Source organism: Symphalangus syndactylus, chromosome 14 (assembly GCF_028878055.3).
Source record: "Symphalangus syndactylus isolate Jambi chromosome 14, NHGRI_mSymSyn1-v2.1_pri, whole genome shotgun sequence".
Classification (NCBI taxonomy): Eukaryota; Metazoa; Chordata; class Mammalia; order Primates; family Hylobatidae; genus Symphalangus; species Symphalangus syndactylus.
This window is the reverse complement of record NC_072436.2, coordinates 113962965-113976761: the sequence shown is the minus strand read 5'-3', so window position 1 is coordinate 113976761 and position 13797 is coordinate 113962965. Positions and strand designations below refer to the sequence as shown.

Genomic DNA, 13797 nt, shown 5'->3' with positions numbered 1-13797 from the left:
ATCTACAAATGTAAACAGTACTAACTGTCTGCCGGACGCAGGGTCCGGGGCGGGTCGGCCCGGACTCAGGGTCCGCTTGGAGGCAGAGCTAGATTAGGGCGGGGTCGTCTTGCGGCCGACTATTCCCGAGGCTGAGGACCTTGGAGGGCGGGGCCAGTGAAGGGGGAGGGGACTTCCTGAGGTGTGACCAATCTGGAGAAAGGACTGGGCTGAGGGCGTGGTCAAGCAAGAAACATATAAAACAGGGGGCGGGGCTAGAACCAGAGGGGAGTTCGCCTGGGGCGGGGCCAGAGTGGGGCGGGACCAGTTAGGGGGCAGGGCCAACCTGGGCGGGGCCATGGCCAGGGACGCGGGCGGGGCCAGGCCAGGATCTTCGCTGTCCCGGGTCCTGGAGCTCTCTCGGCCCGGCAGGTCTCGCTCCCGCCCATCCGGCCTTCCACTGCTGTCCTGGCCGCAGGGTGTTCAAGGCGGGACGCCCCAGGCTAGCGAGCCGCGATCGGGCCCCGCCTCAGGCGCTGCGCTCTGGGACAGGCGGGCGCGGGAGCCCGTAAGCGCTCAGCTCCCGAGCCAGGCGGGCTTCCAGGGCACTTCCCCTGGGTGCATTCCCGAAGACTCCCGAGGGCGAGGGTGAGCAAAGCTGCGGGGACCTGCGTGTGCATGCGTGTGCGAGTGCCTCTACGTGTGTGTACGTGTGTGTGCATGTGCACACGGGTGCGTGTGCGTGTGTGCACGTCTGTGCACACCAGGGGAATTGTGTGCGTGGAGTTGGGCAGGTGCGTGTTGCAGGGAGCTGGGTGTGTGTGCAAAGTTGGAGGCGTGTGCAAAACAGTCCTGTGTGGGAGGGAAACCTGCGTGTGTGCATGTGTGTGGTAGAGACAGTGCCTGTGAAATGTGGTGAAGGCTGTGTGTGTATGTCAGGGTGTCTGGGAGGAAAATGGGAGGGCAGGTGCAAGGAGACTTGGGGGTGGGCTGTAGGCCAGCAAGTCTGTGGCAAGCTGCGGGGTGCATGCGTGAAGAGAACCGTGGGAGTGTAAGAATTGCAAATGTGTGTGTGTCGGTGTGGGTGGCAGTGAGGCTTCTGGGGGCCCTCAGTGTAAAGGGGTGGGGGTAGAGGAAATTTTGGTGGTGCTGACTGCTCTTGGAAGGCTGAGCGTGGTCTGGGGCCCTGGCTAATGACAGGGAAGCTGTTGGGGCTTGGCCTGGGGTAATTTGGGGGTAATAGCCTTCTCAATTTGAAGGCTGGGGAGCTGTGTGGGTGGGGCCAGGGGCTGCACCTTACACTTGGTGGGTGGTGTCCCTGCTTCCAGAGGTGAGATCTGCAACCTCACCAGTCACCCCTTGCCCCAGGCTCCGTGCACAACCTTGCCTGGTGACCTCCATTGGTGCTCCAGCGTGAACATGGTGCAGAGATACCAGTCTCCTGTCCGAGTTTACAAGTACCCGTTTGAGCTGGTCATGGCGGTGAGTGACTCCTCATTCTTGGGCCCCCCACGTGACAGTTGGAGGGACGTGAGATCAGCTATGGCGGGAGGAAGACGGAGCTCCTTAGACTCCCGGATCAGAAGGAATTAGTGAGCTACTCAGCTGACCTGGTGGGTTTATTCTAACCAGTGACCCCTCTGTCCGACCGTCCTATCCTCTGCCCAGTGACCAAAACACAAAGTCTTTCTTCCTTCTCCTTGTTGAAGCTGACCTGCTCCCTTACTTTAGACTCTCCTGATAGAAAACAAAGGTATCAGAGGCGAAGCCACTGCTGTCGTTTCATATAATGGCATATCATAGTGATAAATGGAATGGTGGTGATAATGACAACAGCTGTTCATTGAATGTTTACAGCACTGTCTTAACAGATGATGCTTCTTCCAATACCCAGTAGCTGTTATTATTCCCATTTCACCTCCATGAAACTGAGGCTTTGACAGGTGAAGGGATGACACCAAGTTCTGTATCTATGCAGATGTGGAGTCAGGGCTCAGATCCCCACAGAGGAGACTCTAGAACCTCACATTTGACCACAGAGCCCTCCTTCTGCTCACAGACCCCCTTCCCTCCCCTCCAAGGAAGCTGACACCGGGATGAGAGAGAGAATGAGTGGGTAGGTTTGCTTTGTGATGTCCTGTGTGTTGCGCAGCAAGTCATTTGGAGGCCTAGAATTGGCTGCCAGATCCTTGGCCCCCAGGATCACTGGTCTTTGCACCCTGGGGGCAGGAGCTGGAGATAGGTGGACATGGAATTCCTTCTTGGCTCCATCCCTCTGCCTCTCAGCGCTTCACTTCCCTGCTCAGTAACACGGGGACAATGCTACGAGGTTGTGGGGAGGAGTAAATGAGATAATTATTGGTGCTCCTGGCTGTGTGCCGGGCACACAGTAAGAACTCACAAAATATGCTGTCGCTGTTATTACACCGAAGTCTTGTAAATTAATGTATTGAAAGTGTAAGAAACATGATCATCCACCCCGTCTGTCCCACCCCAGCACTGACTGCTTAACCCCAGCCTTCTATCCAGGGACTTTCATATCTCTTGGTGGCTGTGTGTGTCTGTGTGTCCAGTCCTGTCTTATTATACGAATCTACATGCATATGTGTTTATTGTCACACAGAGGATTTAAAAGCATCACCAAAATCATCCACATACGTTGTGCTGTTACAGGCAGAAGGTTCTGGGACAGTAAAGAGTCAGGAACTGGCTTAGGGTCATATTCTAGCTCCCCGATTGACTAGCTGAGTGACTGTGTGGCAAGTCGCTTCACCTCCATGAGCCTCCACTCCCCATCACCAAAATGGGAATCTCCTGGCTTCCAAATCTGGTGTCATGCTGTGGATTAAATGAGTCAATGTGTATAAAGCTCCTGGTACAGGGCTGATGCAGATCAAATGCTCAGTGAGATCCAGCTATGATCATTACTGTTTTTGCAAGTGGCTGTGTGACTTTGCTTCTGTGTAATGGGAGTGGAACACCAGGGGATGGTGAAGAGATCCAGGCATGTGAATTCAGATGCTTTAGGGTTCTGCTGTGCTCTGCCATGCCCTGGTTGTATGTTTTTAGAAAGTTGCTGAACTTAAGCTGGGTGCAGTGGCTCACACGCCTGTAATCCCAGCACTTTGGGAGGCCGAGGCGGGTGGATCACATGGTCAGGAGATCGAGACAATCCTGTCTAACACGGTGAAACCCCAACTCTACTAAAAATACAAAAAAAATTAGCCGGGTGTGGTGGCACGCACCTGTAGTCCCAGCTCCTTGGGAGGCTGAAGCAGGAGAATCTCTTGAACCTAGGAGGTGGAGGTTGCAGAGAGCCGAGATTGTGCTGCGACTCTCCAGCATGGGTGACAGAGCAAGACTCTGTCTCAAAAACAACAACAATAAAAGTTGCTGAACTTTTCTGAGCCCCATTTTCTTTTATTTTTTCGAGACTGAGTCTCACTCTACTGCCCAGACTGGAGTGCGGTGGTGTCATCTTGGCTCACTTCAACCTCTGCCTCCCAGCTTCAAGCCATTCTCTTGCCTCAGCCTCCTGAGTAGCTGAGATTACAGATGCACACCACCACTCCCTGGTAATTTTTGTATTTTTAGTAGAGACGGGGTTTCATGATGTTGGCCACGCTGGTCTCAAACTCCTGACATCAAGTGATCCACCAGCCTCAGCCTCCCAAAGTGCTGGGATTACAGGGGTGACCCACTGCATCCGACCCCTATTCGTATAGCCTTAAGTGCTACATTCGTGGGCATGACTTATTTTCAAGTGCAATGATTGTAAATACTTTTGAGAACCCTAAACATGACAAATTAAGTTGGAATTTATTAAGCACATGCAGTCGATGGTTTTCCATCCTATGGAGCCTTAAATTAAGGGTGATTATTTGTGTTTATCGACCACTTATTGTCACTTGGTAGGACTGGGCCCTGTGGGAGGCAAACAGACACACACACACACACACAATCACTTTTCATCTTCATGACAACCTTATGAGGCGTATATAGTCATCCCCATTTCACAAATAAAGAAAATGGGGGCTGGGCGCTTATTCATAGAATAAGACAGGACTGGACACACAGTCCTGCACTCGAGCCTGGGCAATAGAGCAAGATTCTGTCTCAAAAAAAAAAAAAAAAAAAAGAAAAGAAAAGAAAAGAAAAAAGAAAACAAAAACAACAGAAAAACTATATGAATAGGACCAGTAATGTACACGCATTGCCTTTATTGGGTATGTTAAACTTATTTTGTAAGCTTCATGTTCCACAAATTAAGGCAGGGCTCCATTTACTCCCTTTGCTGTTGAGTCTCTAGGTGCTGACACCTGTGGGTAGAGTGAAGAAAAGGGTTTCAAATCTTTATTATCTGGGGCCAAGTACGGTGGCTCATGCCTGTAATCCCAACACTTTGGGAGGCCAAGGCGGGCGGACCACCTGATCTCAGGAGTTTGAGATCAGCTTGGCCAAAGTGGTGAAACCTCGTCTCTACTAAAAATGTAATAATTAACTGGGCGTGGTGGCAATCACCTGTAATCCCAGCTATTCAGGAGGCTGAGACAGGAGAATCACTTAAACCCGGGAGGCGGAGGTTGCAGGGAGCCGAGATCGTGCCATTGCACTCCAGCCTGGGGGAAGAGTGAAACTCTGTCTCAAAATAATAATAATAATAATAATATAATAATAATAATAATAATCTCCCTTATCTGTACCTGCCTTAATTTAAGTCATTTGTATTTTTCAAAGGGACTGCCATAACCATGTCATTCTATCTTCCATACAGTTCTTGTCTGTGAAATGGTCCCAAGCCACAGCAACACTGCCAACAAAGCCACTTTGCCGACTGTTTACAAAACATTATTGTCCCCAAAATAGCTGCATAACTCAACATAACTTGCACACTGTGGAGGCACAAAAGGGGTTTTCTATGCTTAATGTTCCTCTTTGTTTCTCAGTTAAACACTTGCCCTCAGATTGGGTCAGATGCCGGGGAAGTTTCAGATGAACTCAGCTATTTTCACTGCATCCGAGTGAGCAGAAAAGCTGGCCTTTCAGTTTTTCTGTTTAACAAAACTGACTTCAGAATCAAAATGCCCCTGGCTTCTTCAAAAGTCCACTGACAATGACACAAATGACTGAAATTGGGCTTGAGTAATTGATTACAAAATTGTGCTTTGAGGTAACCTTTCTAGACCTGGCTTTAAAAATTTTTAAAAATTAATACTCTCACTTCAAAAATTTATCTAGTGAAATAAATGGAGATTTCTCTCCAGATCCCTTCCCACAAATTTTGCTTCTAAAGGGAAGGATTCTAGGGGATATCTCCTCCTCCCAACTATTTTTTTTAAGACAGAGTCTCGCTCGCTCTGTCATCTTAGGTTGGAGTGCAGTGGCATGATCTTGGCTGACTACAACCTCCGCCTTCTGGGTTCAAGTGATTCTCCTGCTTCAGCCCCCTGAGTAGCTGGGATTACAGGTGTGCACTACCATACTCGACTAATTTTTGTATTTTTAGTAGAGACAGGCTTTCACTATGCTGGCCAGACTGGTCTTGAACTCCTCACCTCAAGTGATCTGCCCACCTTGGCCTCCCAAAGTGCTGGGATTACAGGCGTGAGTCACTGGGCCCAGCCTTTTGCTCCCTTTTTTCTTTCTTTTTGAGACAGGGTCTAGCTCTGTTGCTGAGGTTGGAGGGCAGTGATGCAATCATGGCTCACTGCAGCCTTGAACTCCTGGGCTCAGCCATCCTCCTGCCTTAGTCTCCAGAGGACAGCGTTAGCTGGGAGTACAAGCATGCACCACCATGCCAGGCTAGTTTTTAAATTCTAATATATAACAATTTATATATACATTTATAGAAATGAGGTCTCACTGTGTTGCCCAGCCTGGTCTTGAACTCCTGGGCTCAAGTGATCCTCCCACCTTGGCCTCCCAAAGGGCTGGGATTACAGGCATGAGCCACTGCGCCCAGCCTTCCTTTCTTTCTTGATAGCATTCTGTATCATTGGGTTCAAAACAATGAGCTTTTATTATCTTGTAAACAGAGAAAAACAATTAAGACAATGGAGGCAGCTGGAGTATCCAGCGTTGGAGAGGGTCCGTCAGTCCTTTGAATGCCCGGGTCCCAGAAGGTGTGTGGGGTGGTGGTGTCTTTGTGGAGGTCCTTGCATAGAGGACACAAAGGCCATGTGGCTCATGTCCACTGAGTCCCGAAGGCCATGCTCTGCCAGCCCATTGTGAGTTGAATCTAGGTTGTCTCTTTTCTCAAGTGGGTGGTAAAGAACCAAGGCCGGGTGTGGTGGCTCATGCCTGTAATCCCAGCACTTTGGGAGGCTGAGGCAGGCGAATCATGAGGTTTGGAGATCAAGACCATCCTGACCAACATGTAGTATCCACTAAAAATACAAAATTACCCAGCTGTGGTGGCACATGCTTGTAATCCCAGCTAGTCGGGAGTCTGAGGCAGGAGAATTGCTTGAACCTGGGAGACAGGTTGCAGCAAGCCGAGATTGTGCCATTGCACTCCAGCCTGGGTGACAGAGTGAGACCCCATCTCAAAAAAAAAAAAAAAAGAAAAAAAAGAACCAGACCCACAGGCTCTATCTCTGCTCGAGGCCTCAGCACATTCCCCAATTCTTCTTCTTCACTCCCAACCTCAGGTGATCCGCCCGCTTCGGCCTCCCAGAGTGCTGGGATTACAGGTGTGAGTCACTGCGCTCAGCCTCTTCTTTTTTCAATACGGGGTCTCACTGTCACCCAGGCTGGGGTGCAGTGGCATGATGTTGGCTCTCTGCAACTTTTGTCTCCCAGGCTGAAGAGATTCTCCTGTCTCAGCCTCTGTAGTAGCTGGGATTACAGACGCCCACCACCATGCCCGGCTAATGTTTGTATTTTTAGTAGAGATGGAGTTTCACCATGTTGGTTAGGCTGGTCTCGAACTCCTGGCCCCAAGTGATCTGCCCACCTTGGCCTCCCAAAGTGCTAGGATTACAGGTGTGAGCCACTGTGCCTGGCCACTATACTATTTTTTTTTTAAACTACCTCGTTGAGGTGTGATTTACACATAAAAAGCTATATGTCTTTAACGTATACATCTTGAATGTGTCTGGCGATAAGAAGACACCTGAGCATACAATATTTTTAAGGTTCATCCACATCTTAGTGTGTATAGATTCTGCCTTGTTTATATGGCTAAATAAATACTTCACTGTGTATGAATAGACCACATTTTCTTTATCATTCATTAGTTGATGGATATTTAAGTTGTTTTCAATTTGGGGGGACCATTATGAATAGTGCTGCTATAAATATTTATGCACAAGTTTTTGTACGAACATATTCTTTCCAAAGAAATCTCTGTCGTTGGCCGGGTGTGGTGGCTCACGCCTGTAATCCCAGCACTTTGGGAGGCCGAGGAGGGTGGATTAAGAGGTCAGGAGATGGAGACCATCCTGGCTAACACGGTGAAACCCCCTCTCTAATAAAAATACAAAAAATTAGCCAGGTGTGGTGGCAGGCACCTGTAGTCCCAGCTACTCAGGAGGCTGAGGCAGGAGAATGGCGTGAACCCAGGAGGCAGAGCTTGCAGTGAGCTGAGATCGTGCCACTGCACTCCAGCCTGGGCAACAGAGCCAGACTCCGTCTCAAAAAAAAAAAAAAAAAAGAAATCTCTGTTGTGAGTGGTACTGGTTATTCAACGGGTTTTTGAAGATTCTATTTTAAATTTTATTTAAGGCCAGTTGTGGTGGCTCATGCCTGCAATCCCAGCACTTTAGGAGGCCGAAGCAAGAGGATTGCTTGAGCTGAGGAGTTTGAGACCAGCCTGGGCAACATAGGGAGACCCCATCTCTACCAAAAATAAAATAATTAGCTGGGTGTGTTGGTGCACACCTGCAGTCCCAGCTACTTGGGAGACTGAGGCGGGAGGATCACTTGAGCCTAGGAGACCACTTGAGCCCAGGAGATTGAGGCTGCAGTGAGCTGTGATGGTACTACTGCACTCCAGCCTCGGCAACAGAGTGAGACCCTGCCTCAAAAAATAAAATTAAAAAAAGTTTAAAAAAGTTACAAAATATTATTTAACAAACTCCTACACAGCACTGAATTTCCAGACACTGTCCTTTTTTTTTTTTTTTTGAGATGGAGTCTCGCTCTGTCGCCCAGGCTGGAGTGTGGTGGTGCGATCTCGGCTCACTGCAAGCTCCACCTCCTGGGTTCACACCATTCTCTTGCCTCAGCCTCCTGAGTAGCTGGGACTACAGGTGCCAGCCACCAAGCGTGGCTAATTTTTTCTATTTTTTAGTACAGACGGGGTTTCACCGTGTTATCCAGGATGGTCTTGATCTCCTGACCTCGTAATCGGTCCTCCTCAGCCTCCCAAAGTGCTTGGATTACAGGTGTGAGCCACTGCGCCCGGCCTCTTTTTTTTTTTTTTTTTTTTTTTTTTGAGACGGAGTCTTGCTCTGTCACCCAGGCTGGAGTGCAGTGGCATGGTCTTGGCTCACTGCAACATTCACCTCCCGGGTTCGAGTGATTCTCTTGCCTCAGCCTCCTGAGTAGCTGGGACTACAAGTGCCCGCCACCATGCCCAGCTAAATTTTTGTATTTTTAGTAGAGACAGCGTTTCATTATATTGGCCAGGCTGGTCTTGAACTCCTAACCTCAGGTAATCACCCAACTCAGCCTCCCAAAATGCTGGGATTACAGGCATGAGCCACTGCGCCCGGCCCCAGACACTGTTCTGAGTCTATTCACTTATTAATTCCTCATAGCCACCCCATGAGATGAGTTCTGTGGGCGGCCCATTCGACAGAGGAGGAGACTAAGGAGAGGCTTATCCAAGGCTCCAAAGCAAACATGTAGCAGGTGGGGACTCAACTTCAGGCAGTTTGGCCCCGGAATTTACACCCCAACTACCAGCTCTACCATTTTTCAGAGCTGGATGGAGGATCTGAAGTTACTGAGGTGGCGTCTGGGCCAAGTGTGTGGTCCCAGCAGAGGCAGTTACCATCAGGATGCCTTTAGCCCTTCGGGACCCTGCAAGGGAGAACACAGCCTAAGCCTACAGGCCCTGGCCTCTGGCACACCTGCCAAGTCCAGGAGTGTTTATTCAACGCTACCTGTGGCCAGCCCTTTAGGCCAGCTCAGAGGTAGATCAATTATAGCAGCCTGATCTGTAGCAGAAGAGGAAACTGGGCTCATTAAGGTCCAGGAGACTGTCCCTCAGTGACCAGTGTTTATGGTCCCACAGAGCCACAAACCGGGTGACTTAGAACAACATAAGTTCATTGCCTCACTGTTCTGGAGGCCGGAAGCCTGAGTTCACGGTGTGGGCGGGCCCGCACTCCCTCTGGAGGCTCTAGAAGGGGATCTGCCGCGGCCTCTCTCCCAGCCTCGGCTAGTTCCTTGACTCAGGGCAGCAGAACTCCAGTCTTCACATGGTGACTCACTGTGTCCAGATTTCTGTTTTTTTAAAAGGACACCAGTCATATTGGATTTATAAGGACACTCCAATGGCCTCGCTTTAACTTGATTACTTGTAAAGACCCGTTCTCCAAATGAGGTCACATTCAGAGGTACCAGGGCTTAGGACTTCAACATATCTATTTTAGGGGATACATTTCACAGCTGGGATTTGAACTCGGGGAATCTGACCCCACAGCCAGAGCTCACAGCCAGACTTTCCGGATTCTGGCTCTGACTTTCTTTCTTTCCTTTTTTTTGTTTTGACAGACTGTTGCTCTGTCGCCCAGGCTAGAGTGCAGTGGTGCAATCTTGGCTCTCTGAAATTTCCACCTCCAGGGTCAAGAGATTCTCCCACCTCAGTCTCCTGAGTAGCTGGGATTACAGGTGCCCACCACCATGCCCGGCTGATTTTTGTATTTTCAGTAGAGACAGGGTTTCACCATGTTGGCCAAGCTGGTCTCCAACTCCTGACCTCAGGTGATCCACCCACCTCGGTCTCCCAAAGTGCTGCGATTACAGGCATGACCACACCTGGCCTCCTTCCTTCCTTCCTTTCTTTCTTTCCTTCCATCACCCCTCCCCTCCCTTCCCCTCCCTTCCCCTCCCCTCCCATCCCCTCCCCTGCCCTCCCCTTCCCTTCCCTTTCTCCCTCTCTATTTTATTGTATTTTATTTCTTTTTTGAGACAGTTGCTTGCTCTGTTACTCAAGCTGGAGTGCGGTGGTGCAATCATGGCTCACTGCAGCCTTGACCTCCTGGGGGTCAAGTGATTCTCCCACCTCAGCCTTCTAAATAACTGACACCACAGGTGTTCACCACCACACCTGGCTAATTTTTTTTTTTTAGACAAAGTTTCGCTCTTGTTGCCCAGGCTGGAGTGCAGTGGTGCGATCTCAGCTCACTGAAACCTCTGCCTCCCGGGTTCAAGCAATTCTCCTACCTCAGCCTCCCGAGTAGCTGGGATTACAGGCATGCACCACCATGCCAGGCTAATTTTGTATTTTTAGCAGAGACGGGGTTTCTCCATATTGGTCAGGCTGGTCTCGAACTCCCGACCTCAGGTGATCCACCTGCCCTGGCCTCCCAAAGTGTTAGGGTTACAGGTGCGAGCCACAGCGCCCGGCCGCACCTGGCTAATTTTAAAAAATATTTTTGTAGAGGTGAGCTCTCCCTATGTTGCCCATGCTAGTCTGAAATTCCTGGGCTCAAGCCATCCTTCTGCATTAGTCTCCCAAAGTGCTGCGATTACAGATGTGAGCCACTGTACCTGGCCTTGGCTTTCCATAAACATTTGTGTACCAGCAGCAGTACTGTGGCTTTAGGAATGACCTGGTCCCCTTTTGTCCAGCCACTGCCCAGGTGTTCCTGTGGGGCCCCAAAGCCCAGCAGCTTCAGGTCACCTCTGTTTTGCAAACCTAAATAAGAAAGATGGCTTGGAGGAGCAGAACTTCCCAAGCAAAAGGCTTTTCCCGTGGAGGAAGGGTTATGGAGGTGAGGTTCTGTCCTTCAGCAATTAAGTGTTAAAATATTTAAAGACCTGGCCTTGTTGTATTGATAAACAGCTTGTAATTTAGCCAAAGTGTTATTAATAACAAGCACCCTGTGAAGGTAAATTATTGTGGCTTAGGCCAAAAGCAGTTACAGTTGGATTCGCTGTTATGGATGTAGTTTTAACAAAGCAGCAGGGGCCTTATTTAAATGAGTTTAAATTATAGCTCCCTGGAGTCCGTCATCTGATCCTGTTGCTAACAGATTAAGGCAAGCAATGTTTTCTACCTTGAATGCTGCTCTGATTTGGGCTGGGAGCACAGAGGTGATCCACTGCCCTGCAAAGTTGTCTTCTGATTTCAGAGGGCCGTGAAATAAGTGTAAGGCCCTCATGCATTCATTTCTGTGTGCATTGATTTATGCATTCATGCATGTGTGCGTTCCACGAATATTTTTTGAGCTTCTGCTGTGTACCGAAGGCTGTGCTAGGTGGATTCTTAGTACTTCTTTTTTTCTCCAATGTCAGAGGCTCAAATGTGCACTGATCTAGTACTTTTTTTTTTTTTGAGACAAGAGTCTTGCTCTGTTGCCCAGGCTGGAATGAAATGGTGCCATCTCGCGCACGGCAACCTCTGCCTCCCAGGTTCAAGCGATTCTTCTGCCTTAGCTTCCCAGGTAGATGGGATTACAGGCACCTGCCACCATGCTCGGCTACTTTTTGATTTTTAGCAGAGATGGGGTTTCACCACGTTGGTCAGGCTGGTCTTGAACTCCTGACCTCAGTTGATCCACCTACCTTGGCTTCCCAAAGTGCTGGGATTACAGGTGTGAGCCACTGTGCCTGGCCTGATCTAGTACTTTTTGAAATGTATTGTTGTTCTGTTCATTTGTTTCCTTGTTTCCTTGTTTATATGGCTATTTTTCGTTAAGGGAAGCTCCAGGAAGACAAGGCTGTGTCTGTCTTGTCTGGTTCTTTTTCTTTTCTTTTTTTTTTTTTTGAGACAGGTCTCAGGTTGTCACCCAGGCTGGGGTGCAGTGGCACGATCACAGCTCACTGCAGCCTCGACCTTGCAGGCTCAAGTGATTGTCCCACCTCAGCCTCCCAAGCAGCTGGGAGTACTGGCATGCACAACCACACCAGGCTAATCTTTGTATCTTTTGTAGAGACGGGTTTTTACCATGTTGCCCAGGCTGGTCTTGAAATGCTGGGCTCAAGTGAACTGACTGTCTCTCAAAGTGTTGGGATTACAGGCGTGAGCCACTGCACCTGGCCCATCTGGTTCTTTTGATGTGGTTCCTGCCCTTATGCAGCCCCCAGTATAGACTACTGGGGGAGGGGGTGACAGACAAATGCCATGTATAACCATGCGTCATGGGGAAGAACAGGGCATTGTAGGAACACAAAGAAGGACCCACTGGAGGCCATAGGAGGGTCATTTGAGCCAGCCAGGCTGAGAGCTGTGGGGAAGCAGGGAGTGGGGAGGTGGGGGGTGCTGGGCAGGGTTTAGCCTATGCAAAGGCCAATGGGGCAGAACTTGTCTCTCAAAGAAGTGAACTAGCTTAATTGGACCTCAGTGCAAGTTAGAAAGTGGCTGGCAGCGTCGTCAGGGGCCAGGAAGCAGAGGCGTTGGAGGTCTGGAGGCATTCCTGAGACACTTGGAAAATTTAAAATAGCGTTTCCCCTCTGCGCAAGATCCTGACATACCATGTAAATGTCAAGCTGCTCTAGGCCGGCCTCGCTAAGTCATCCACCCTCCCGGAGCCATCAGGGGCACCAGCTGATCCTAGGAGTCCCTGGGACCCGCTCCTGACACGTGGGTGAGACTCTGCAGTGGGTTTGTGCACACATGGGTGGCACCGGCTGATGTTTTCCCAGGGCTGGAGAGGCCAGGCGTTCTGAGGGTGAGTCCTCATGTGGAGGGGACACGGCTTCCCAGACCAAAGGTACATCCAAGTGTGCAGAAGCAGGAACCAGTAAGAACTAGACCTGGCCGGGTGCGGTGGCTCACGCCTGTAATCCCAGCACTTTGGGAGGCCGAGGCAGGTGGATCATGAGGTCAGGAGTTGAAGACCAGCCTGGCCAACATGGTGAAACCCCGTCTCTTCTAAAACTACAAAAATTAGCTGGGCATGATGGTACACGCCTGTAGTCCCAGCTGCTCAGGAGGCTGAGGCAGGAGAATCGCTTGAACCGGGAGGCAGAAGATGCAGAGCCGAGATTGCACCACTGCCCTCCAGCCTGGTGAAAGAGCCAAAAAAAAAAAAAAAAAAAAAAAAGAACTAGCTGACTTTGGTTGTGTTGCAGCCAGGGGATAGGGAACTTGTTAAAAACAGGCAAAACTGGCCGGAGGCGGTGATTTACACCTATAATCTTAGCACTTTGGGATGCTAAGGCAGGAGGGTTGTTTGAGCCTAGGAGTTTGAGACCAGCCTGGGCAACATGGTGAGACCTTGTCTCTACAAAAAATTAAAATATGAACTGGGCATGGTGGTGTGTGCCTGTATTTCCAGCTACTTGGGAGGCTGAGGCAGGAGGATCAGTGGAGCCCAGGAGGTCGAGGCTGCAGTGAGCCGTGATCTTGCCATTGCACTCCAGCCTGGGTGACAAAGCAAGACCCTGTCTCAAAAACAAACAACAATAACAACAACAACAAACAGGCAAAACTCCCCCTCTCCAGCTTGTTGTTCATGGCTGATTCATTGTTTAATCCCTGTGGATAAACCCTGTTCTGACAACAGAGGGGGAGTTACTCATTTATTCACCTGCCCAGTAAGTATCTTCCAGAACCTAGCTCTCTGAAGGTAGAGCTTTGGGCTGCGGCGCCCCTGCTGACGTCCCCTGGGAGTGTAGACGTAGGTCCACTCACTCTGAGAC

General features: G+C 49.8%; 1 protein-coding gene across 2 annotated transcripts in view; it reads left to right on the top strand.

Annotated features, from left to right (window-relative positions):
- Nucleotides 1-346: 346 nt before the first annotated feature.
- SEC14L5 (SEC14 like lipid binding 5) overlaps nt 347-13797 on the top strand; it is a 95817-nt gene continuing 82366 nt past the window's right edge. For both annotated transcript variants that reach the window (XR_010115792.1, XM_055243014.2), the window contains exons 1-2: nt 347-627; nt 1348-1461. Coding sequence is in view for 1 of the 2 variants with exons in the window: in XM_055243014.2 (XP_055098989.1) it covers nt 1399-1461 (63 nt within the window). In the remaining variant the exon portion in view is untranslated. The remainder of the gene's footprint in view (nt 628-1347; nt 1462-13797) is intronic.